Source organism: Megalobrama amblycephala, linkage group LG16 (genome assembly GCF_018812025.1).
Source record: "Megalobrama amblycephala isolate DHTTF-2021 linkage group LG16, ASM1881202v1, whole genome shotgun sequence".
Lineage (NCBI taxonomy): Eukaryota > Metazoa > Chordata > Actinopteri > Cypriniformes > Xenocyprididae > Megalobrama > Megalobrama amblycephala.
In genome coordinates this window covers 35112634-35138761 of record NC_063059.1, presented here as the reverse complement: position 1 = coordinate 35138761, position 26128 = coordinate 35112634, and the positions used below count along the sequence as shown (strand labels likewise).

At 35.8% G+C, this 26128-nt stretch overlaps 1 protein-coding gene and 1 long non-coding RNA gene across 2 annotated transcripts in view; both read right to left on the bottom strand.

Annotated features, from left to right (window-relative positions):
• Positions 1-1513: 1513 nt before the first annotated feature.
• ptgir (prostaglandin I2 receptor) overlaps positions 1514-26128 on the bottom strand; it is a 33813-nt gene continuing 9198 nt past the window's right edge. The window contains exon 2 of the mRNA XM_048160966.1: positions 1514-2014. Coding sequence (XP_048016923.1) covers positions 1736-2014 — 279 coding nt within the window. The 3' untranslated portion in view covers positions 1514-1735. The remainder of the gene's footprint in view (positions 2015-26128) is intronic.
• On the bottom strand, positions 19326-22777 carry LOC125248836. The gene is made up of 2 exons (XR_007180395.1): positions 21428-22777; positions 19326-21014 (listed from the first exon to the last, which is right to left on the bottom strand). It is a non-coding gene; the product is annotated as an uncharacterized LOC125248836 (long non-coding RNA).

Sequence of the window (26128 nt, the reverse complement as noted above, 5' to 3'; positions counted from 1 at the left end):
AACAAATGAACCTTAATGTAAAGTGTTACAATAATTTTAAAGGGTTAGTTCATCCATAAATGAAAATTCTGTCATTAATTACTCACCCTCATGTCGTTCCACACCCGTAAGACCTTCGTTCATCTCCGGCACACAAATTAAGATATTTTTGATCAAATCCGATGGCTCAGTGAGGCCTGCATTGACAGCAAGATAATTAACACTTTCAGATGCCCTGAAAGCTACTAAAGACATATTTAAAACAGTTCATGTGACTAAAGTGGTTCAACCTTAATGTTTTGAAGCAACGAGAATACTTTTTATGTGCTAAAAAAAAACAAAATAACAACTGTATTCAACAATATCTAGTGATGGGCGATTTCAAAACACTGCTTCATGAAGCTTCAAAGCTTTCCGAATCTTTTGTTTCGAATCAGTGGTTCGGAGCATGTATCAAACCGCCAAAGTCACGTGATTTCAGTAAACAAGGCTTCGTTACGTCATAAGTATTTCGAAATTTCAATGGTTCACCACTGGGGGCGTCACTTTAGCAGTTTGATTCATGCTCCGAACCACTGATTCGAAACAAAAGATTCGTATGAAGCAGTGTTTTGAAATCATCCATCACTAGATATTGTTGAAAAAGGTCTTTTTTTTTTGGCCAACAAAACGTATTGTCATCACTTCATAACATTAAGGTTGAACCATTGTAGTCACATGAACTGTTTTAAATATGTCTTTAGTAGCTTTCTGGGCATTGAAAGTGTTCATTATCTTGCTGGCAATGCAGGCCTTATGAAAAATATCTTCATTTGTGTTCTGAAGATGAACGAAGGTCTTACAGGTGTGGAACGACATGAGGGTGAGTAATTAATGACAGAATTTTCATTTTTGGGTGAACTAACCCTTTGAATAGTACAAGTTTGTACCAAATGGTCTTCTCACAACTGATATTGTTAGCCTTGGTTAAGTAATCCTGGTTAGGGTTCTGAATTTTTTACACTGTACATTTGTAAACCTTGTAAAGCTCATCTGAATAAAAATAAATTAATAATAATTAATAAAAGTGTTTTAATAACTTCTGTGGCAATATTTTGTATGACTTTAATGTGATTGCCTTCACTGTTTGATGCTTTAACTGCTTTCCTCAGATTCTGAAAACAGACTGTACAAAGCACATTAATATTTAACAAGACAAGCTTTTTTAGTTTAGAATTGGTTGTCTGCTGCTAAACAACTTGCTGTAACATTCTAGCACGTATTTTGTCACACCATACATCTCCAACGCTGCAATTTCCGTGTGAAGAGGGTTTCATAAAGTGTCGATTTTAAAAGGAAAGTTGTTTTCTGCCTCTATATGAGCCTTGATGTTCTGTGGTTGGTGATAAATGGTAAACCAAAGGACACGTGTCTGTTTTCTACATGTTTGAGGTAAGTGCCAGTTCCCCATATGCACATTGGTTGTTTGTTCCTTCACATTCTGTTCATTTATAAACATTTTTATCAACATGTTGTTCATCCAAATTCTGTGGTTTACATGCACGGAAGAGCCTGTTTAGCGATGGGCGTTATTTCACACATTTAGAGTACATTTCCTTTCCATCACCATGAACACCATCACAGGTCCTCTGCTGTCAATGCTTAAATATTTGGTTCTAGTACACACATTCAGGAAGACTTTTCAGGCTTTGAAGTCTCATGGTCACGATATATCTCAGTGCACACCGTCATAGATGCGTTGTCTCTCATCAAGGCCTCACTGAGGGAGGCTGCAGTAGATCTTGCTCTGGATGCTGGAGCTGTGTTTGACGTCTCCAGCCTCCATGGGGAAGGACAGGGAGTTTTGAGCTGTGGTCTTTACTGCATCTCTGGGGAAGCAGCAGTGAAAGAATTCCCGGATATGGTTGAAGACTGCCTTACGGAAGATGATGAAGATCCAGGGGTCCAAGATGGGGTTAAATGCAGAGAAGCGGAAAGCCATTAGATTCTGCCGATCATTCCCAACCGGACTAATAGCGTTCAGAAAGCCACAGATCTGAGAAGGGAGAGAGAGAGAGGGATTAGAACAGCGAGAGATAAACAAAACACAAGACCTTTTTAGGTTTGCCAACAGTCATATTAAACAGAACTGGAACATAATTGCGTTCAGCATTATATCCAATCGTGACTCAGTTTATCCCATATTTCATTGCCCTACACCCAAAACAGCTGAGAACACTTTAGCATTTATTGCAATTGAAACCTTTTCACAATTTCATAAATGTCAAAGATTAAAATGACATCAGGATGGGAAACAAATTGTGAAAGTTGGACTTGTGAAATCCGATGTTCTCAAGTCTTTGAAGTGAAGTATCAAGTCTTATTTTTTTTTTTTTTTTTTTTATTGTCCAAATGAAGTATCAAATCTGTTTTGTTAATAGCTTTCTATTGTGTGCCATTGAAATAAGCCCTGTCACAAGACAATTCGTTATGATATACTGTATACAGTTGCTTGAAAAAGTATGGGAATCACTTGCAGAATTTGTGAAAATGTCAATAATTTTAACAAAATAAGAGAGATCATATAAAATGCATGTTATTTTTTATTTAGTACTGTCCTGAGTAAGATATTTTACATAAAAATGTTTACATATAGTCCACAAGACAAAAAATAACTGAATTTATTAAAATAACTGCATTCAAAAGTTTGGGAACCATTGATTCTTAATACTGTGTGTGGTTACCTGATGATCCACGGCTGTTTTTTTTTTGTTTTGTGATGGTTGTTCATGAGTCTCTTGTTTGTCCTGAGCAGTTAAACTGAGCTCTGTTCTTCAGAAAAATCCTCCAGCTCCTGCAGATTCATCAGTTTTCAAGGATTTTTTGCATATTTGAACCCTTTCCAGCAGTGACTGAATGATTTTGAGATTCATCTTTTCACACTGAGGACAACTGAGGGACTCAAACTCAACTATTAAAAAAGGTTGAAACATTCACTGATACTCCAGATAGAAAAACGATGCATTAAGAGTCAGGGGGTTAAAATTTTTTAAATTTTAAATTTTTTAAAGTACACTAAATTGTACTTAATTTGTCTTCCAGGCATGCGTTCTGTAACATCCTTTTCAATAAATTTCACCTCTGTCTTTTAATGCATCGTATTTCCTTCTGGAGCACCAGTGAATGTTTGAACCTTTTTTAATAGTTGAGTTTGAGTCCCTCAGTTGTCCTCAGTGTGAAAAGATGAATCTCAAAATCATTCAGTCACTGTTGGAAAGGGTTCAAATATGCAAAAAATCCTTGAAAACTGATGAATCTGCAGGACCTGGAGGATTTTTCTGAAGAACAGAGCTCAGTTTAACTGTTCAGGACAAACAAGAGACTCATGAACAGCTATCAAAAAACATAAAAACAGTCGTTGATCATCAGGTAACAACACACAGTATTAAGAATCAAGGGCTCCCAAACTTTTGAACAGGGTTATTGTAATAAATTCAGCTATTTTTTTGTCTTGTGGACTATATGTAAACATCTTTATGTAAAATATCTTACTCAGGACAGTACTAAACAAAAAATAACATGCATTTTGTATAATCTCTCTTATTTTGTTAAAATGATTAACTTTTTCACAGATTCTGCAAGTGGTTCCCATACTTTTTCATGCAACTGTATATCAACTTGATTTACAGTCACGATTCTGTAGTTTATAATTTGCTTAGGTGAAAGCCAAGTTGATGTGTGCATAATGGTGTTTGACTCTTTAGTGTGACATTGACATATAACTTCTTCTGTTGAATTTTAATCAGTCAAAAAAAAAGAAAAAGAAAAAAAAGTGTGGTCGGTCATCACCTGCCATCAATGTTGTCTTTCCATTTCAAATGGCATATGTGATAAAAAGAAATAAAGTGTCCCTTATTTTCCTCTGCTGAAGTTGGCAAAAGTCTCAGACTATTGTAGTCTACACATTTTTATAAAAAAAAAAAAAAAATACACACACAATAACTAAACTCTGTGTATAATAATAATAATAATAATAACCACATGATTTCAGGGAAAACAAGACAATGCAAAGTTTTGTTTTTGTATCATAGTTTCTGCAGTCCGGAACTGTCAAAAGGACACGATTTCAAGACAAAACAAGTTTTCACTGAAACCACAAGGAGTAGCACAACATCCCTGCAGAAATTTCCCACTCTGAATGACTGAGTTATGATCAGTTCCACATTTCCCGCAATAAATATTTGACAGATTTTATGTCTAGTATTGCGATTAAGGCTGTGTTCTGGAAATACACGACTGCTGGCATATTTGTTTCTATGTCGCAAGCGTTTGAACCTCACAATCTGATGAATACTTGTTTTGTCTTGAAATCGTGTCCATTTGACAGCTCCAGACTGCAGAAACTATGCTATGGCTGTAGATGAGAGGAAGCACAGCAGATGTGGAGCATCCCATTTCACTGTTCCCAAGAGCTCCAATTCCCACAATTTCACCAGATAGGATTATAATTACTGCGTAGGATGTAAAAAGAAAAACCGCCTGTCAGAAAATTTCTGCACAGAACTTGTTTTTTATGTCAAATACTTGTGAAAGTGATTCATTTCCTCAAAACTGATGTGTTCTTCATAAAAAAAAATTTAAAAAAAAGGAATCAAGGCATGTTTCGGATTCCTGACATCTCATTCCTTAATCAAATTTACATCTGATTATTCAGTTACATTTATTCTATAACACTTCTCTATAACTCAATTACTACAATATGAAATTAAAGATCAGCTGATATATGGAAAATAAATTAGTTTAGTATTGGTGCATTATTCACTTGTATAATTTATTCAGAATTGAAATCTTTTTTTTAGATTGAAACTCTGCCGTGGGAGTTCATCACTGAATCACTTTTTAACCGTCTGACACTTCTTTCTGCCCCCTTATAATTGACTGATTACCATAAATGTCAGGAAAATCATCTTTAGATTATCTAAATGGTAGTGGCCTTCTAAACACTAGTGAAAACATGGGCTTTTTCTTTTACTGCCAAAGAAGAAGAGATCAATTGATAAAAGATTGATAAAATCTTGGCACTTAGTTTCATTTCCCCATATGTGGCTTTGGTATTGATGAAAAATCAAGATTAGAGTCAATAAAGTAACAGCTAATATTTAAGGTCCAGATGGTGCCTTCCTCTTAGTAAGACAACGACTTGCTTCAGGGCTTCATTATTTTCAGACAGATAAGGCTGAATCTCTTAAAGGTGCCAGCATTTGTCTGTGTGAATGACTGAAATACTGGATGCATTTTGTCAGGACAAATTTACACTTATCAGATAAGCGCTTTCAGGCAACACCTGTGACTACTTGTACCATGCTCAACCCTGGGTTAAGACCTTTTCTAACCCTGAGTTAAGGCCCCTTTTAAAGGATTAGTTCGCTTTCAAAGCTTTACTCACCCTCAAGCCATCATAGGTGTATATGACTTTCTTGTTCCTGATGAACATAATTGAAGAAATAATAATAAATATCTTGATGCATCCAAGCTTTATAATGTCAGTGAATAGGGTTCACGAGTATGAGCTGAAGAAAAAGCTTCCATCCTCATCCATCCATCATAAACGTGTACTCAACACGTTTTTACATGCATTTGTGTAAAAAAAAATCCATATTTAAACAAGTTATACGCCTTCCGTATTCAACATACGCAGAAAGTGTAAAACTCTTGCAGTTCAAAAAGCTTACGCTACGTCCTACACCTTTACTTTTTAACCTTCGGAAAAAGTGTAACTGACGTGATGCCAGTTTACACTTTCTTCGTAACTTGAATATGGAAGGCGGTCTGGCGGAAGCTCGATATTTGACATCATAACTTGTTTAAATATGGATATTTTTTACACAAACGCATCGTTTCGCTTCAGAAGGCCTTTATTAACCCCCCGGAGCCTTGTGGAGCACATATTTATGATGGATGGATGTGGATGGAAGCTTTTTCTTCAGCTCATACTCATTGACATTGACAGCCTGGATGCGTCAGGATATTTATTAATATTTCTGTGATTATGTTCATCAGGAACAAGAAGGTCATATACACCTAGGATGGCTTGAGGGTGAGTAAAGCTTGGTCTAATTTTCATTTGAAAGTGAACTAATCCTTTAACTCGGGGCTATGTATATAAGAGTGGTTCTGCAACTACAGGCACTTTTAAAGGATTAGTCCACTTTTAAATAAACTTTTCCTGATAATTTACACACCCCCATGTCATCCAAGATGTCCATTACTTTCTTTCGTCAGTCGAAAAGAAATTAAAGTTTTTGATGAAAACATTCCAGAATTTTTTTTCCATATAGTGGACTTCAATGGGCAACAGTTGAAGGTCAAAATTAGTTTCACTGCAGCTTCAAAGCGTTCTACAGCATTCAACTAATTTTTATATCTATTGAACTAGCATATTGCATATAAAAATTAGTTCAAACTTTGACCTGTGGAGGGCAGTAATACTCTTAGCAGTGTCTACACTGCCGGAATTCTAATAGAGAAGAAGAAGAGAGCTAGTTCAAGATGAGCATTTCTGGTTAAAATGTATAACATTTAAAAAAAAATTTTAGAAAATGAGTGATTGTTTCTCTAGATAAGACCATTATTTCTCGTCTGGGATCATGTAGAACAATTTGAAGCTGAACTGAAACTAATTTTGACCTTAAACTGTTTGGTGCCCATTGAAGTCCACTATAAGGAAAAAAAATCCTGGAATGTTTTCATCAAACACTTTAATTTCTTTTCGACTGAAGAAAGAAAGACATGGACATCTTGGATGACATGGGGGTGAGTAAATTATCAGGAAAAGTTTATTTAAAAGTGGACTAATCCTTTAAGTCCCAGCAGTGAAATTTAAGGTTTATGTTAAAATTTGTTATCTAAAGCTTCATAAATATAAAAACAGTGTCATTACACATCTTGACTTAAAAAATAATGAATAAATAATATGGTTTAATGAAAAATGATGAAACATTTATAGGTCCAAATGCTGAGATGCGTAAAATTCTTTTACTATATGACATTATTTCAATTGAATTCGTTTCATATAAATGTTACTTTACACCATGTTAAAGTTCTTTTTTTGCTTACTCATCATTTATATGATTTTTTAATTTAATTTTTACACCTGTCCCACACTTTTGAGTCCTTACCACAACACTGAGAAAAGACTCTTAATATGACATTTTTTCAAAGCCAAACAAATCTAGTTTCTATGGAAACAGAAATTAGCATGTGAGCACATGGCTTACAGATTGGGTCACCCCCATTAGGTCACTCACAAGATTCAGAAAACTAAAATAAAGATCATCTTTTCTTCATAAGTATTTATTATGAGTCCTTACCATTCAGCTTAGTAATTGTGTATTTTGAACTACATTTAAAAAATTAATTTATATCACTGTTGAATACATGTATATGTGGTGCTAAAAGTCAAAACTGATGTATCAGATCTTGCTAGCAGCAATATTAGCAAAAATGTCATTTCCGCAACATGTCTTTACCGCAGCATTTTTAGGTGTTGCGGTAAAGACCTTGCGTTGCAGTAGAGACAAATTCAAGTTTTATACTGTGATCTAAATATAAACGTCATTTTTGCATCCCTAGATGATAGCAAATTCATCTAATAAGATGACAGAAAAGCAGAGACTTAATGAGAAAAGACCCTGACAGATAGGAATAGTTATGGGAAAAGAGCATTAAAAAAAGAGCAGATAAACTGACAAATCAGAAAAGAAGACAGTGGACCAGAGGACAAAACAAAATACTGAAGGCCTCAAATTAGTTTGTTGTTATAAGTTCATAAAAGTATTTTTAACCCAGTTTTCCTGTAGTATCTCTTTGACAAAATACCTTCTGTTAATGTTTTTCTCTACAGTAACCTATTGTTAAGGTTACATTATTAACACGTGTCATTAACATTGTGTCCTTACCGACACAAACTCATTACTGCAGCAATGATTTATTTTAATTATTAATCAGACTGTTGTTGCTGCTGTTTTAACCCTTCAGTAGAGATGATTTACACATTAAAATGACAGTATTTGTCATTAAAAGTGAAATATTGTATCTTTGGCGTGTATAAAACAATTGATATCTAAGGTTAACATCAAAATTTTCCATGGCATAAAGAATATCATAAAATTACGGAAGAGGATTAGGGCCAAGCAATAATAAAAAAATAAAACCATCTCGAGATTAAAGTTGTTACATTTCGAGAAAAAACTCGTTAAATTTCGAGAAAAAAGTCAAAATAAAATATTGAGAATAAACTCGTAAAATTTCGAGAAAAAAGTCGAAATAAAATGTTGAGAATAAACTCTTTAAATTACGAGAAAAAAGTTGTTAAATTACGAGAACAAATTCGTTAAATTCTGAGAAAAATGTTGTTAAATTTTGATTAAAAAGTCGAGATAAAATATTGAGAATAAACTCTTTAAATTACAAGAAAGAACTTGTTACATTTCGAGAAAAAAGTCGAGATAAAATGTTGAGAAGAAAGTCATTAAATTACGAGAAAAAAGTCGTTAAATTACGAGAACAAATTTGTTAAATTATGAGAAAAATGACGTTAAATTATGAGAAAAATGTTGTTAAATTTTGAGAAAAAAGTTGAGATAAAATGTTGAGAATAAACTTGTTAAATTATGAGAAAAAAACTCATTAAATTTCGATAAAAAAGTCGAGATAAAATGTTGAGAATAAACTCATTAAATTATGACTTTATTCTCAACATTTTATCTCGACTTTTTTCTCAAAATTTAACGAAATTTTTCTCATAATTTAACGAATTTTTTCTAGTAATTTAATGACTTTTTTTCTCATAATTTAATGACTTTATTCTCAACATTTTATCTCGACTTTTTTATCGAAATTTAACGACATTTTTCTCGTAATTTAATGAGTTTATTCTCAACATTTTATTTAGACTTTTTTCTCGAAATTTAACAACTTTAATCTCGAGATGGTTTTAATTTTTTATTATTGCTTGGCCCTAATCCTCTTCCGTATAAAATCCCCTAATTTTAAATTAAAAATTTTTTTTTATATATGTAATTACAAAAATGTACAAATCTTGAAAAGTAACTATGTAAATGTATTACATTTTTATAGAAATTAAAAAAGAAAAGTGCATAAAATGTAATGTTGCGGTAAGAACATTTTGTAAGGAAAAGAGATGAAAACCATAAAAAAATAAACATGTTCCAGATTAAAATCTTAACGTCTACATGTAATTTTGTGTACATTTTTATATGTATTACAGACTGTGATGGTTAAAATTGAAGTTCATAGAGGTTGATTTAAAATTAGTAGAGTCGGAAGTGCCCGTAGTTGCAGAAACTCCCATGAGTAGTAGATTTGTGCACCAGGATGCACTATGGGAAGAAGGCAAGCTGGCAGAGGCAGTGTGATGCTTTAGGCCATGTTCTGCTGGGAAAACTTGGGTCCTGCCATCCATGAGGATGTTACTTGGACACATACCACCTACCAAAGCATTGTTGCAGACCTTTCATGGAAATGGTATTCCCTGGTGACTGTGGCCTCTTTTAGCAAAATAATGCACAGGGCTGTTTTGGCAGCAAAAACGCAATATTAGGAAGGTGGTCATAATGTTGTGCCTGATCGGTGTATATTGCCCCCTCATTTTAAGAAAGGACCCTCCAAAAATAAAATTCTGGCTACGCCCCTGCTGGGAAGACCTGCATAGTTTATCTTACTGGCAAGAACTGCTTCTGTTCTGTGTTTAGCGGAAATCTTCATCACATTCCACAGCTGCAGAGCCGTGATGTCACCGTTTATATTCAATCATCACAGACACATCGAGACTCAACACTGACACCTGATACACTGAAGTACAAAGTGTCCTGGATGCCGAGGGAGCCAAAAATCAGCTGCAAGAAAGATTTGTGCCTTGATAGATCAGTACCTTCATCCAACGATTATGGTATAAAACATATTAGTAAGCCATGAGTGATGCTAATGATCCTGTCACTGATGTCTCAAACAATTTACGGTAGGTATCCACGTCTTCAAGGACATAAATTGCCACCCAGTACCGCCAGCTCTGGATGTCATCACTCGAGTCGTCAGCGATCACTCGTTGTCAAAACACCTCTACAAACACACCCCACAGCATTCCCCTACATGTCCTTAAGGCCTCATATGGTCCTCCAGCACTGTGATATTCACCCCGGTGGGCCACAAATCACGCAATGACTGATGTCTCAGAGAAGACGCCAGTTGGGCTATGATATTTAAGTGTACTTTGGATTTACCACCCAAACTTTTCACACACAAAGAGACATTTGTGTTTGTGCGAATATGAGCTGCTCTACAAAGGTAATTTATTTGGAGACGAGTGCGGCCGGGAGCATGTCAAAATGCAAATTGGATGTAATCAGTAGTGGTTGATTTGTTCACAAGAAATTCATATGAACTGCATCCGAAAATGAACAACAAAAGCTGCTGAACGGAAAAACACTAATATTGTGAAATATGATGCCAAAGCTGAATTTTCCACAGTCATTACTCCAATTTTAATTGGCTATGTTTCCATCCAACTATTTTTATGAGAATTTTAGGACATTGCCTAAAAAAATGCTCACCAAGATGTGCATAAATTCTAAAAAATGCACATTAATTAACATTTTTTGTCTGATAAGAAGAAATGCGCATAAACCAAGAATAAATTGACCGAATAAATCCCTTGATGTGCAACAAAAACACACATGTGACTTTGCCTCAATAGAGGATGTGATTGGATACCCAAAATAACCAATGAACCAATTTCACTGCACAGCATCCGAAATATTGTTTTTGTCATTCTGATATGCCTGAGCCAAATTCGGTCATTGAAATGATTTGGAATAATGACCTCCCAAACATAAGTTACACAATTTGCAACTTTGGATGGAAACGTAGTGTCACACGATCCTTCAGAAATCATTCTAATCAGCCGATTTGATAATCAAGAAACACATCTTTACTATCAATGTTTAAAACAGTTGCTGCTAATATTTGTGTGGAAACCGTGATTCTTTTAAGGATTCTTTGATGGAAAGTTGGAAACTCTAGATGGCACAGGCTAATAGGTCCTTAACTCAATCTGCTTGCAACTACATCATTCTCTGTAGGGAAAAGCTGATTGCTACCTGCTTTTGCTCAACTTTCAAATACTTGGTCATCGTTTGCTGTAGCAGTTTGCAGAACGCTTTCAGAAACCCTCCTCCCCCAGCTGCATCTGTATAGATGGGTAATTCATGTATATGCTATATTGTACAGCAGCAGCATATCTTACTTGCTCACAGCAGCGTGTCGTGTGTGTATTAGCAGTACTAGCAAGTCCGTGCTTACTCTGCTGCAACAGCAGCAGCAGAAGCGTAGCAGATCTATTCTGCTAAGCCCAAATATATTAACACTGTCGTATCCATTACCACGCTCCACGAGTTGTCATGACAGAACAGCATTTATTTGAAATAGAAATGTTTTTTATTGTAACAGTATGATCTGCTATATAACTCGTGCTCCATGGAAGAAAGAAAGTCATACATATGACATAGGAGTAAGCAAATGATGATAAATTTTCCTATTTAGGTGAACTATTAATATAAATCCCTGAGTACAAAGATCACTTACATGAGAAAATCAAATAATGAGAAATAAATCCCTCTCTCAGACCCTTGAGGTTAACAGCTGCAACGTTTTACTCTTCCACAGCGTATTGTTACCATATTTATTTATTTATCCGCTACTTGAGTTTCAGGTATTTGGTGCGCAAATTTAGAACGTGCCGACATCAGATCTCTTTATCAATGCGTAAAACAATAGTGAAGTGCGCACACTGTTAAGGAAATCAGAGTATTGATAAGAGTTGGAACTAGTAAAGCTATTTTTGAGAGTAACACATTCATAACACAGGACTGACCTTGTCTAAACTGTTCTTAAGGCAGAAATGAATCATCTCGTTTCACTGAGACAACCCAAGAAAAACTCCCACAAGTGATTATTTCCTGTTTTATATATTTATGACCTACTTTAAACATCTACTTGGTTTGTATTTTACCTATAAACTTTTCTTTTGAGGTTTCAGCATTTCAAAAGTGCAAATGAGCTGTTCGGAAAGTGTGAGCACTGCTAGACATATCTTGACTATGAATTTGACTAATTTTGCAAGTTAGCATGCTTATTGGGATTACTAAAGATAACCCATTTAATGCATCAATTCCTCTCCTCATATAAACACAGCACTCTCCATTACCATTTCCACAGTCAGTGTTTTTCCATCACTCGTCAACATTCCCTTCATTCTCTTCTGCAACTGCCCGCTGGCATCTGTGTACTGTCAGACTCATTACAAATGTGTCAGTAGCTGACCTTACCACACAATGAAAAACAGGTATGCCAGTAGGCTTTTAGAAAATATAGAGTGAAGGAAATTATGTAATATATACTGTCATAATGAGGCACTTACACTCTAAAAAATGCTGGATTATTTTTTTCAACCCAAACGCTGGGTTGAGACTGCTGGGTTGATTTAACCTAATTTTGGGTTGAAATCATTCTTAATCTGTAACCCTCTTAACAACACGGACGACTCCAGTGCGAGAAGCAGCCATTTTGTCAGAGTCTTCAGATGGAAGCGAGTGAAAGATGGTTTATGGTAAAGATAAAAATGTAAGTAATTTAAAAAAATTTTTTTTTGTCCAATAGTATTTTGAGATTTTTTGGAAGGCCGAAAAAGTCCGAAAAGAGCTTATATGGAAAGTTTTGCGTTTTGTATTTGTCTCATGTCTTAACGGCCTCTTTTATTGAACTGAAGAGACTCTTTTAATATAGTGGGTCTCCTGTGTCATATTTACATGTTTTTTGAAGTCTGGTAATGGAGGGCTACCAATAGATTCACATTTTAGACTTTAACTTCGCAATTAACCTGAATGTAATGAATTTAGTTTCCCTTAAAGGATTAGTTCACTTTCAAATGAAAATTAACCCAAGCTTTACTCACCCTCAAGCCATCCTAGGTGTATATGACCTTCTTGTTCCTGATGAACATAATCAAAGAAATATTAATAAATATCCTGACGAATCCGAGCTTTATAATGGCAGTGAATAGGGTTCACGATGAGCTGAAGAAAAAGCTTCCATCCTCATCCATCCATCATAAACATGTGCTCCACACAGCTCCGGGGGGTTAATAAAGGCCTTCTGAAGCGAAACGATGCATTTGTGTAATAAATATCCATATTTAAACAAGTTATGAAGTCAAATATCGAGCTTCCGCCAGACCGCCTTCAAGTTAAGCAGTCTGGCAGAAGCTCGATATTCATAACTTGTTTAAATATGGATTTTTTTTTACACAAATGCACCGCTTCACTTCAGAAGGCCTTTATTAACCCCCCCGGAGCTGTGTGGAGCACATGTTTATGATGGATGGATGAGGATGGAAGCACTTTCTTCAGCTCATACTCGTGAACCCTATTCACTGCCATTATAAAGCTCGGATGCGTCAGGATATTTATTAATATTTCTTCGATTATGTTCATCAGAAAGAAGAAAGTCATATACACTTAGGATAGCTTGAGGCGAGTAAAAATTGGGCTAATTTTCATTTGAAAGTGAACAAATCCTTTAAGGAACTGAAACGGCAATATGTAATAAAGGTTGTTTTATTCTGATGCTGCAGTGCTTGTTAAGGCACTATCATTATTGCATATACAGGGTGAGGGATTTTATTAATGTCGTAAACTGTATGAGATGCATATTATAAAGGTTAGAATATCCCAATGAGATCATCACATTTGTGGGTGCTGGGCATTTTAAAATATTTCTACTTTTAATTAATTCATTATTGTTGTTAAACCCAACAATATAGGCGATCCATAACAGCCTCCCTTGAAAATCCACAATGACTGCACATGTTTTGCTTCAGTATTACTGTTCTATTCTGGGAAAGCTCAGGCATAATGAAACAGCATGCGGCAGTGCCTGGTAAAAGTCAGTATCAAATAAACCACAAGTTTCTGTCTAAGTGTTAATGCCTTTCTGCCTGGAAGTGCACCACGCTGCACCATTTACGCACACAGAACTTCTTTTAGCTCGTTAGACTTTCACAGGTTCAATATAAGATAACATCTAACCCTCCGTGTGCATCTCACAGTTCCATAAATAGCAGCAGGTCGGTAACACAGCAAGCTTTTCTGTCACTGATAATTAGATTGTGTTTCACTATAAAAGGAATTAAATGAGTTGAAATACATTTACTGCAGAGTTGAGTGAGAATGCAGGTAAATACTGATACAAATGAAGATGGATGAATGGTCACGTACAGAACAAACCAAACTCAACAATAGCCATCGGCAAAACAGGTACTCCTATCCTCCCAGGCCTGTTCGACCACTTAAAACTAAAGAAAAAAAAATAGAAGAAAGGGAAGACCATTTGTTTTAACAACCCTCCCTGACTGTGACTCCTTGCACAATTTTGCCTTCTTCTCTTTTGTTCCTTCTCTGTTTTGTACCAAGCCTTTCCTGGCACCATTACAAAACTGAAATATATCTCTATTTCTGTGTCAGAGCGAGTGTTTAACTGTAAGCGATTTGAAGTGCTCATACTCAGAACAAACATGTAACCCAAAGTATTAAATATACTTTTTTAAGTGATCACACTTGACATTTGTGGAGTGTCTATTTACACTAAGTGCAAATAGCCCGCCTTGGCTATTGGCCAGAGGCTATTTACACTATCTCCACCCACCAATGTGTGGTTGGGCCAGACAAAAGTACAAAAAATGCAGAAAATGAAAGAAAATATGTGGCCTTTAATAATAAAGTGTTTATCAGGTAGGGTTAGGGGTAGGTGTATGGAGGGCTTTAATCATTCGTCATTTATTTAATAATAATCATTTACACTCAATATGTTATTATTGTTTTATAATGTACTAAAATACTGAGGTGCAAATAGTATCTAAATTATGGAAGCTTGCTTCTGCCACTAAATAAAAAAGGTATTTGCGACTTTTTCTCTCACAATTCTGACTTTTTTTTACTCTCACAATTGAGTTTACATCTGCCAAATCTGACTTCTTTTCTCAGAATATAAACAAGCGAGATATAAACTCAAAATTGCGAGTTATAATGTCAGAATTGCGAGATATAAACTCACAATTATGAGAAATAAAGTCAGAATTGCAAGATTTTTACTCACAATTGTGATATAAACTCGCAACTGATAGAAATAAAGTCAGAATTACGAGATATAAACTCGCAATTCTGACTTTTTTCTCAAAATTCTGACCTTTTTTCTCACAATTCTGACTTTTTTCTCACAATTGCAAGTTTATATCTCTCAATTCTGACTTCTTTTCTCAGAATATAAACAAGCGAGATATAAACTCAAAATTGCGAGTTATAATGTCAGAATTGCGAGATATAAACTCACAATTATGAGAAATAAAGTCAGAATTGCAAGATTTTTACTCACAATTGTGATATAAACTCGCAACTGATAGAAATAAAGTCAGAATTACGAGATATAAACTCGCAATTCTGACTTTTTTCTCAAAATTCTGACCTTTTTTCTCACAATTGCAAGTTTATATCTCTCAATTCTGACTTCTTTTCTCAGAATATAAACAAGTGAGATATAAACTCGCAATTGCGAGTTATAATGTAAGAACTGCGAGATATAAACTCACAATTATGAGAAATAAAGTCAGAATTGCAAGATTTTTACTCACAATTGTGAAATAGACACAGCCTTCAGTTTCTGCCTGCAGGACGATAAAACATGTTAGAAAATCCCATAGACTTGTATTGAATAAGGGACCCATAGCAGCCATGAAGATGTGAAGAGTGCCAGTAAGCACAATCCATGTTGCAACGACTTAACACCCCAGCAACCACCCAGAACATTCTAGCAACCGCATAGCAATGTGCTATAAACCACTCAGAATACACTGACAAAATGCATAGCAACACCACAAAATGTTGTGAATAATTTACCATTGTAGTTTGAATTAAAACTCTCAACAGCTAACCTTACCTGGAGGCAATAAACAAACCTCAACAGTGAAAGTGGTTTTGGATTGCTATTACTCATTAGCATGTACCTAAACACAAAATTTCCATGTGGTTTCTTTGTTCTTGAGTCTTGAGAGGGTTTTAAATGCAGACCATTTCATGCAATGTAACTGAGTAGACTGCTGAAACAGTTCACATATCTTTGAAGAACATCAGTGGTTTTGACTGATGTGTGTCAGTGCCATTGTTTTGTCTCAAGATGCACCAGAGTAATGTTTTTTTTTTTTTTCTAAGGCATGTTTACAAAAGCTACTTTATTGTCCTGATGGAACTATTAAGGTCTAATCCTGGCTTAATCTAAGCCCTGTCTGTGAAACCAGGCCTTTAAGTCACAACTGAAAGGAATAAAGTTGTATTGCAAAATAAGGTCACACTGCAAGATATAAAGGCACATTGTGAGAGAAAAACACATTGTGATATATAAAGTCATGATTATGAGAAATAAAATAACATTGTGAGATATAAAGCCACATCGTATGAAAGTAAGATGCAATTGTGAGATACAAATTTGCAATGACCTATAGAAATAGGTTTCAGTAGTTTGTGATTATAAAGTGTACAGTATGCTATATGGCTGGCATTATCACTGTACCATCTGTCAAATGTGGGCAAGAGAAGAAGTTTATTTTTTTGACACGGTATACATAAAGTTCAGACAGGAAACGACTAAAGCAGCTTTACTCACATGATCCATTTCAGTAAAGGAGAGAAGGCTAGCACTGAGGTTTAACACAACCTGAATTCTATTGAAATTCCAGCCACAGTGCAGCAGATCAACGATATAAGCCGACATTCACATGAGAGAAGTCAGCATTTCTCACCGCACTTCTCAAGTATCTGCAGGAGAAACCCAACCCTGTGTGATAGCATCAAAATATATCAACATATCAAGCCAAGACATCTCGCCAACTGCAAAAGTAACAAACATGAGAAAAGAACAACACAATCATTATGCTAAACATGTTCTAAATAGAAGCTTCAACAGGAAACCTGACATTTGAATTTAAGTCAAGAAAAAGTTCCAAAAAAAAAAAAAAAAAAAAAACTCCTCAGAAAAAGGCCTCAGGTATCTCACATGCAAGGGCGTAGATTTGGTTTCAACTTTGGGGGGGTTGAACGTTGGTATGGTTGTATTGTACTGGGGGGGGTTGTAACTGATGGATTTGAATATTGGGGGGGTTACATCCCCCCCATCCCCCCCACAAACTACGCCCCACATGTGTCTCTTTTAGACTTTCAGAAGAAATCTCAACAATGTCTCAGATTTGCCAATAAGTCTGGAATCAAAAGTGTCAAAAATCTCAATATGAACTCAAACATTTCTTATTTAGGAGAAACGTTTTAAAGGTGATGTATGTAATTTTTTTGACTGCACTAGGAAACATGCCAAGTTCACATGTTTGTTTCTTAGAAAAACAATGCTACGGCCAGTTATTCTAATTTGAAATGTGCGTTCCGTGTTGGAATGTCTTTGTTTTGGACTCTGTGATCCCACCCACTGGCAATTTACCCAATAGTTTTTAAACACCCCGGGTTGCCAGTTGTCAGAAAACACAGAAAATTGTAGCCATGGAAGTCAGCAAACAAACTGGGTCAAAAATCACAGATTCTACCTGACCTAAAAAGCCTCTGCATCCAATTAAAAAAGCTCTACCTGAGGCATAAATCAACAGTCTCTCCTCGCCTTCCATTGTCAATTGCGCTCGTTCCTGTTGCGTGTCCTCAATCTGGCAACCTGTGTGAGTGTCGAGTCTGAGGAGGAGAGGGCGGGGGAAACAACTCTCTTCAATATTTTGAATTTGGACTGTAGTACTCATTTCAACCACTAGCTGTCAATATTACTTACTGCACATTTTAACAAAGTTTATGCTTAAATGAGATACTAAATTAAGTCTCTTGAGCTATGAAAGACTGAGTAAACATTCAACATTGAGTAAACATTGGTCAGGTGGCACCATAGAAAGTTGATTAATTTTTTTTATATGTAAGCAATGAGGTACAAGAGGCTGTGCTGTATCGTGAATAAGTCACGGCTGAAGGGCGTTGTTAGGCACGACACGAAGTGGAGCACTAGCCTCGAGTACCTTATTCCTTTTATAAAAGTTACCACACAATACAAATATTAAAGCCAAAAAATATGTATCATGCAACTTTCATGAAGTAAACTTTCACTAAAGCCTTCCTTCCACTGGAAAAATAGTCCCTGACCGTGATCAGCAACAGAAGTTACATTATTACGCCATTAGATGGCAGCAAAGACTGTCTTTATAAGTGTGTGAGTCAGTAGCGAAAACTTTTATATTGAAAAGACTGAATTGTTGTGAACACGGAACAAAACGCAACTGACAAATGCTTTGACTAGCGCCATCAGTCACGGGAAAACCCCTTAAATGTTAAAAGGACAAGATAATACATCGGACATTTAAACATTCTTTATCATGAACGTAAGTCTGACCTGAAGGAAAATGCTAAATCTGAATGCAGGTAATAAACTCGCTCTAATCTTTCTCACAATACTCTTCTAGTTCTATATAATACAGTAAGCTTCAATGAACAATATCAATTGAGAACATACAGTTTATGTTGCTAAGAGTGGTTGCTAAGGGTGTTGTGTAGTGATACACAGAAGCGTTGGGTGAAGCGGTCATAGCCGTGTTTTATCGTGAATAAAACACAGCTATTGACCAGTCAAGGACAGGAACTAACCATTTTATAAATTTATTTAAAGAGAATGAGACCAGCGCTTGGAAAACACATTGACTGTTCATCTAGTTTTCTATCTGTTATACATCATCTGACATGCTTTAGAAAACAAAACATGTTGTGCGTGCTTTCGGTACGTCAATGAATGCTTTTTCAAGTTGAATTCACTACAAACTCTGAAAGCATGGGAATATGTATGTAGCCGACTGACCTTTCTGGAGAACTTCACATTGTATTCTGTCAAAAACATATTTTGAAACCCCCTATAACTGAAAACAATCCCAAAGGCTGTAGGTGAAATAATGTATTTTGAGAGAAAAAAAAAATGATTTCCAAAGAATCTTTCGTCACTACCAAGAAAACAAAGGCTTTTCCTTTTTTGAACTTTTCCTCTCAGATGTACAGTAAATAAAAGATTTTCATACTTTCACAGAAAGAATACCACAGGCCCCAAATGTCTAGGGATGCGTTGAGTCGCACTGTGCTCTTTATTCAGTTGAAACAATTCAACTGATTTTTTTTATCAGTCAAGTCATTTTATATACTGACCACATGCCAAAATAAATCAAAAACCACTACTTTCATATTATTTTATATACCCTCAACATCTCAAAAAAGAAAAGGTTCCCATAAGAAAGTCAGCAACATCTTTAAACAGTTTCTCCTTGATAGCAATAGACTTGTGTCTAGAGATAAAGAAGAGATCTCAATAGATATGCTTCCAATCAAAGTTGCAAATTTAACTTGGTATATTGCACAAATTTGCAAATGAAGCAATGAAAGAAACTTGGGTAACTTGTGTCTAGAGTTACAAAAGAGATCTCGCTATCTATTTCCATCCAAAGTTGTGAATTTAACTTGGAATATTGCATAAAACATTTGCGAATAAAGCACAGTTTCCATCCAAACCAAAATTCCAATTCCATTCCAAAAAAATAGTCACTTGATGGGAAATTGGAGCAAAATATCTGTAATAAAAAAGGAACTTGCTGCTCTTTTTTCATACATAATAAATGACTTGCATCAGAATGTGCGGACGAAACGCAGTAAACACTGTCATGTTATCTTGCTTTCAAATGCCTGATGTTTGCAAACGCAATCATGTTAGACAGTTCTGAGAGGGAATTATACCCAACCATTTTGATGACAGGATTTGGCTTAGGCATTCCAGAATGACCAAACCAAACACTGGAGATGCTGTGCAATGAAATTGGTCCATTGGTTAGTTTAGTTTTATGCACATCTTAGTGTTTCAATTCAGTTTTTTATGCGATAACCCCAAATTTGCATAACAATTAGTGGATGGAAACATAGCTAACATCTCAAACTGAGCTCAAATTTTGTCAAGGAGATTTCACTATAAACAATTCACATCAAACATTGGCTTCTAAGACCAAATAATCTAAGATATACTATCCACAATGATCTGTATCACACACAAACCTGATTTTGTAAACATTCAAGTCAACATTCAAAGTTCGTTTAGACATACCTTTTTATTTATTGTTATCTTTGTTCCTGAAGTATGAATGTCTTAAATGGTGCACACTTTGGATGGTTTAGGACATCAAAAAACATCAGATCAAAGCAAGCATGCAACCACAGATACAGGATTTATGTGTATGTGTGTGACTGTTGCTGTTGACTTGAAACAAGCTCTCAATTCCATGCGTTCTCGTGTTCCGGAATGCGCCAGAATGCGATTTATAATGCAATGCAAGAATGCTTTGCATTCTCAGTGTTGCCACAGGGGGTGTGTTTTAGTGGACATTGCCATGTTAAATTTCTAAGGTCACGTTCTCTGCAAGTCTGTTGTTATAATAATGGTCAAAAGAGATGGAAGCTCTGCCAGCAGAAACTTTTTGGAAAGACATGCTGAAATGCAAAGTGAAACCATGTGTGAGGGAGTTGAAAGATTTAAAAATATACGTTTAATAAGAAAAAATAACTTTAATTTTAAAGTTTAAAAGCAAGAATTATGTTTAAAGAACATTTGCACACAAATGTGCACATATATATAAACATTTAAAGTAATCCGTGACATTTTGTAGGACGTGTAAAAGTAATAGAATAAATTAGTAAAAACGTATTACAGTCTTCTTACCAGGGAATTCCCCAAATGTTATCGCCTGAAGATACTCGTAAAGGTTATGCCACATGAATAGGAAGTATGTTCAAAAAGTTCATAACCTCTTTCAATATTATCTCTCATCACAATTTTTGTTTCTTCAAAGAACTGGGACTGTCATTCTGAGAAAGAAAAAAAAAAGAAAGGAAAGAAAAATGACACTCTGATAAAGATCAGGGAGTATTGAGTATTTTGAGCTGTGGGTAATATTTCAGTCAGAGATGAACGTGGGGCTGAACCTTTAAAATATACTGTAACATTAAAATTGATGTCTTCATTGTTTATGTTTTAAATCATAAAAGAGAATTCATGAAAACAGGAAAAGCAAAACTAATGTTTGAAACTCCCGAGAGGCGAAAACTGCATAAACATTCAATGCCCTCGTAGTTTCATGAGATCTTACAGGTCATGTTGTAAGGTTAAGCATACAACACAAAGAGTACTAAACTAAAATGTTCACATTCATTTTAAAAATAAATGAATTAATACTTCTTACAGAATCCAAGACAAATATCAAACATTTGAGATCACTCACTCAGAATTCATGAACAGCATGTTTGCATGAGACAGCAAGCACACATTACTCTCTTTGCTGTTGTTGTTGTTGTTGTTGTCGTGGTTTGTAACAGCTGGTGCAGTTCAACACAAGACCACAAATTTGGAAAAGTCTGTTGTATAGGTATACAAGGCTGCTGGCTACAGACTGTGGTTTTTAATTTGGGAAATCAGAATTACAATATGGGCTCATGACCTTTGTCCAAGATAAGGCCCACAAACCTACATTTCCTGTGTACTGGCAAACTCACGCACAGAAATGCACTTTGGACACCCTTTTCCAAACACAAGTAATATTTCAAATGAATCCTTCCTCGTTGTTGCAGTTAACCGTCTTTCATTTTAAAAGTTCTTAATTCAACCACTGCAATCAGCTCATGATCCAAAGAACGAGTATGGTGCGAGGATGTGAGAGAGAAAGAAAATAGCCGTTGTGATGCAAAACCACCTCATAAAAGAAGAGTTTGCAACTGTGACAATGAATACTTATCAGGATCAACTAAACGTTGGATTTTAATGAATAGTAAAATGCATACAGGTGTTTTACAGGCCAGTCTGTCATTGACTTTTCACGTTCAAGCCCCTAAACTTAACACTGAACAAAATGAACTGTGATTAGTTGCTTGACATGTCAATCAGACAGCCATTGGGTGGTCCTTGGCCAACGAAAGCTGCTATAATGTCAAGACCTTCTGCTGTCAATCTGAAGGTCTAATCTAGGGTTAGTAGAATAAATTAACATGTTTGCAAAGTTACTTACAGTCAGTAGAATGACCGAGTAGAATGACTTATAGTTCACATGTAGTTGCAAAGTTACTTATAGTTAGTAGAATGTCTAAAGTGGACTATCAAAATAAAGTGTTACCATATTGATTTTAAATATTATTTCAGTATTCTTTGGCATTAGAAAGATTGAACACGTATAGAAAAAATCAATAGCGAACCCGTGACTCTCAAACCTTGGCGTCACTTCCACATATGTTGATCATATATCATTAGACTGCCACAGAAGCTGATTAAATGTATGTAACAGACGTATTAAACTTATGATTTGGGGAAAAATGTAACTATTATGCAGAGTTACAGCAAATGTGCATGGTCACTAAGTTAGTAAATTTACAGACTAACCAGTAATTCCGCAAAATAACTGTTTTCTCAACTAAAGCTTAAAGGGTTAGTTCACCCAAAAATTCTGTCATTAATTTCTAACCCTCATGTCGTTCCAAACCCATAAGACCTTCATTCATCTTCAGAACACAAATGAAGATATTTTTGATGAAATCTGAGTGAGGCCTTCATTGACAACAAGATAGCTTGCCCAGAAAGCTACTTAAAGCATATTTAAAACAGTTCATGTGAGTACAGTGGTTCAATATTAATATAATATAAAGCGACAAGAATACTTTTTGTGAACCAATATTCGAAGCAGTGTTTTGAAATTGGCCATCACTAGATATTGTTGAAAAGACAATATTTTGTTATTTTTGGCGCACACAAAAATATTCTCATTGCTTTATAATATTAAGGTTGAACCACTGTAGTCACATGAACTGTTTTAAATATGTTTTTAGTAGCTTTCTGGGCATTGAAAATGTTAATTGTCTTGCTGGCAATGGAGGCCTCACTGAGCCATTGGATTTTATCAAAAATATTTTAATTTGTGTTCTGAAATGAGAAATGAGACTATAGTTCCTATAGCCTGACTTCGTCATACTCATATTCTAGGCAGAATGTGAGTCTGATACTGCTCCATTGCACTTGAATTATGGGGCGTGTCTTAACCGAACCAGTAAAAAAAAAAAACTCTGCACTCAATTGGATAGACCTACAACCAATCAGAGCAACGCAGTAAGTGACATATGTTGAACTTGTACTTAAACTTTGCCGAATCCCGTTGGAAGGACGGCAAACACATCTTTCCCATCGACAAATGCCTTGATTGCGGTTCTTTGTTCGTCTTTTAAAATTAACGCGCTGTCGATTTATTTTATTACAGACGTGATAGCGGAATCTAAACATCTTACTTCTCCAGCTGCAGTCATCGTTGGTGAAAACCAATTCAACCCAAGCGCTCTTTGATGACGTGGGTGGTTACGTAACCACAGATAGCCTGTCCATCATCGATTAAAGCCCGCCCTGGCAATTTGATTGGCTCGGCCTTCTGGGAGCCGAGCATAATTACTCCACAATGGATCGAGTCCAGACCGAACTTCCTGTCCAAAAAATGTTGTGGGCGGGGTTCAGGCTGGCACCCAGGCTATAGTTCCTAGCCATATCGGCCTAGAAAATAGCAACTTTTCATTTTCCGTCGGTCTTAGTACACGATGTAACTACAGAAGAGTCAAGTTTTAAATAGGAAAAATATCGAAACTCTTTGGTCGTTTTTGAGCGAGATGCTATTGGTCTCATCAGATTCAATGAACTATGCTAAGCTATGCTAAAAGTGGTACCGCCAGACCCAGAGATCGGCTGAATGGATTAGAAAACGGTAAAACTCAACTGTTTAACTCTAGGGGAGTTGGAAAATGAGTGTTCCTTTAAAGGGACTGTGGTTCCCCACAGTGGGCGGAACGCGTCATAAACCTACTGATAACAAGCCCCACCCATTAAAAGTGACGATATGATTGGTCAGTTTTCCTGTCAATTGGATCTCATCTCTCATTGACTTGCTATAGCTTGGCACATCTGAATCACCAATCAGAGAGCTGAAAGCATCAAGTGGAAACATCCTAATATGGAGAAAATGAATGTCAACACAACACAACTCAAACTGAATAGGCAGATTTGAAGGGTTTATTTCCTCACAAAGATTTAGATGTTTATTGTCAAATTATAAATTCCTAAAATATCATTAGAACTGATGATCAGTTTTACTTTTTAAAGTTTATAAATATTATTTTTAGGCCCTCTCTGGGGGCCTAGAGGGCCCTGATGGTTCCCCACTGGAAAAAAATAGACTGGAAAATGTATTTTGTTTATATTGCTCACTTCAGACTCGCAGGTCTCTGGAGTTTTGAAGAAGTTCAGCTCAACAAACACAATGTGCCTCATTAAAATAAATTTATATAGACTCAAGTGACCTGGAGTTTGTCGTTTATTTGGTTGGCTCTGGGTTTGGGAGATTCTGAGCATTCGCCATTAACAAGAGCCACAACAACATAAGCAACTATTTGAAAATCCCATTCAGTCAGAATACAATACAATAAAGTTCCCTTTGTGATTCTTTCAGGACAGGAAACATCTTTTGACAATCTGGCCAGTGGCCATTAATCACAGTTAAGCCTTTTGGCATGAATTTGTGTTGATGTTTGTTTGTTTTTTAACATGGAACTGACATATGTTATCTGCAAATAGTTTTTTCATCAAATAAATGCAAAATAAATTGTTTTATTTACTCAGTTAGGAAGTTCCAACAACTCACAAAGTTCATGAACACAGCAGGTGAGCTGGATCAATGCTTTTGTTTGAGTTCAAACAAGCCTACATTGAAAATGGTTTTGTGTCTTTCAGTCCCACTTCCCCTCTTCCCAGCATGCAATGGGACATGAATAATTATGGTTGCAGTGTTGGGATATTTGACATTTTCCTGTACAGTGCATTTCTTATTGGAAACATGGGATAAAGTTCATAATACCGAATAGCTTAAATATAAAGGACAACAATTTTCAAAGAATTTGCATGGCACATTTTAAATCATTAAATTACGTTTGGTCAAGAAATAATTAAATTCAACTAAAAACATTGCTTTTATTTTATTAAGTTCTACATACACCTCACGTTTTACATTGTTAGGAACAAGACCAAAAGATTTTAATTATTGATTATTAAGAAAATGGCTGGTTTGAAGGCCTGAAGAGACAAACAAGAAAGCCCAAACCAATTCAGAAATGCAGCAATATTCATTTCTCAGTGTATTTTGGCTTGTGGTGCACTGACAACCAGCGATGCATGAATCTGTGGTGACGGCATCATTGACTTGAGCTCATCGAACTCTCTCCATCAGTTCCTTACCTGACCAAAACTGCAATCAAAAGCTTCCTGTGGAAAATGGGAACTCCTAAATAAGACTTTATGTTGGAGGGGGCTGCTTACAACGTTGGTTTGGCTATTAAATATAGACCTTTTCCCAAAGGAGACTTGAGCATTTTCTTTGGGTCGCCTTTCCCACAAAGGTTTCGATCAATTTCGTTTCGCTTTGTGTAATACTGTATATCGCTGAGCCTGCATGCATTCAATGGTTCCATCTCAGGCCTGATTGAATATCTATGATAATGTGGGTTTCATATGACACTATTTGGTGTGCTTGAGCATGCTGATATTATTTGATTTCTATTTCTTAATTAGTTTGAAAGGTCACTGCAGCAAGTCTCAGGTATCATCGTGTTCTTCACTGACTCCAGGTCAGCATCTCTGGAGACTCGGTAATGTACAAGCTTACCTCACTATTGATCCCAGTATTGATTAGTGCTTTCATGGTGGTTATTACTTCCTTCAGCTCAGATAATCAAGAGACAAAGAGACGTCAAAGATGGTAAGATCAGTAATTAGCAAAAGTGGGACCTCCAGTGATTAATTCACTTTAAATGCTTCAACAACAAAAGTTCAAGAACAACAAACAGCCCAGGAATGCAAACCACAGCAACTTCATGTTAAAAAGAATTACGGGCAGCACAAGTTAAGC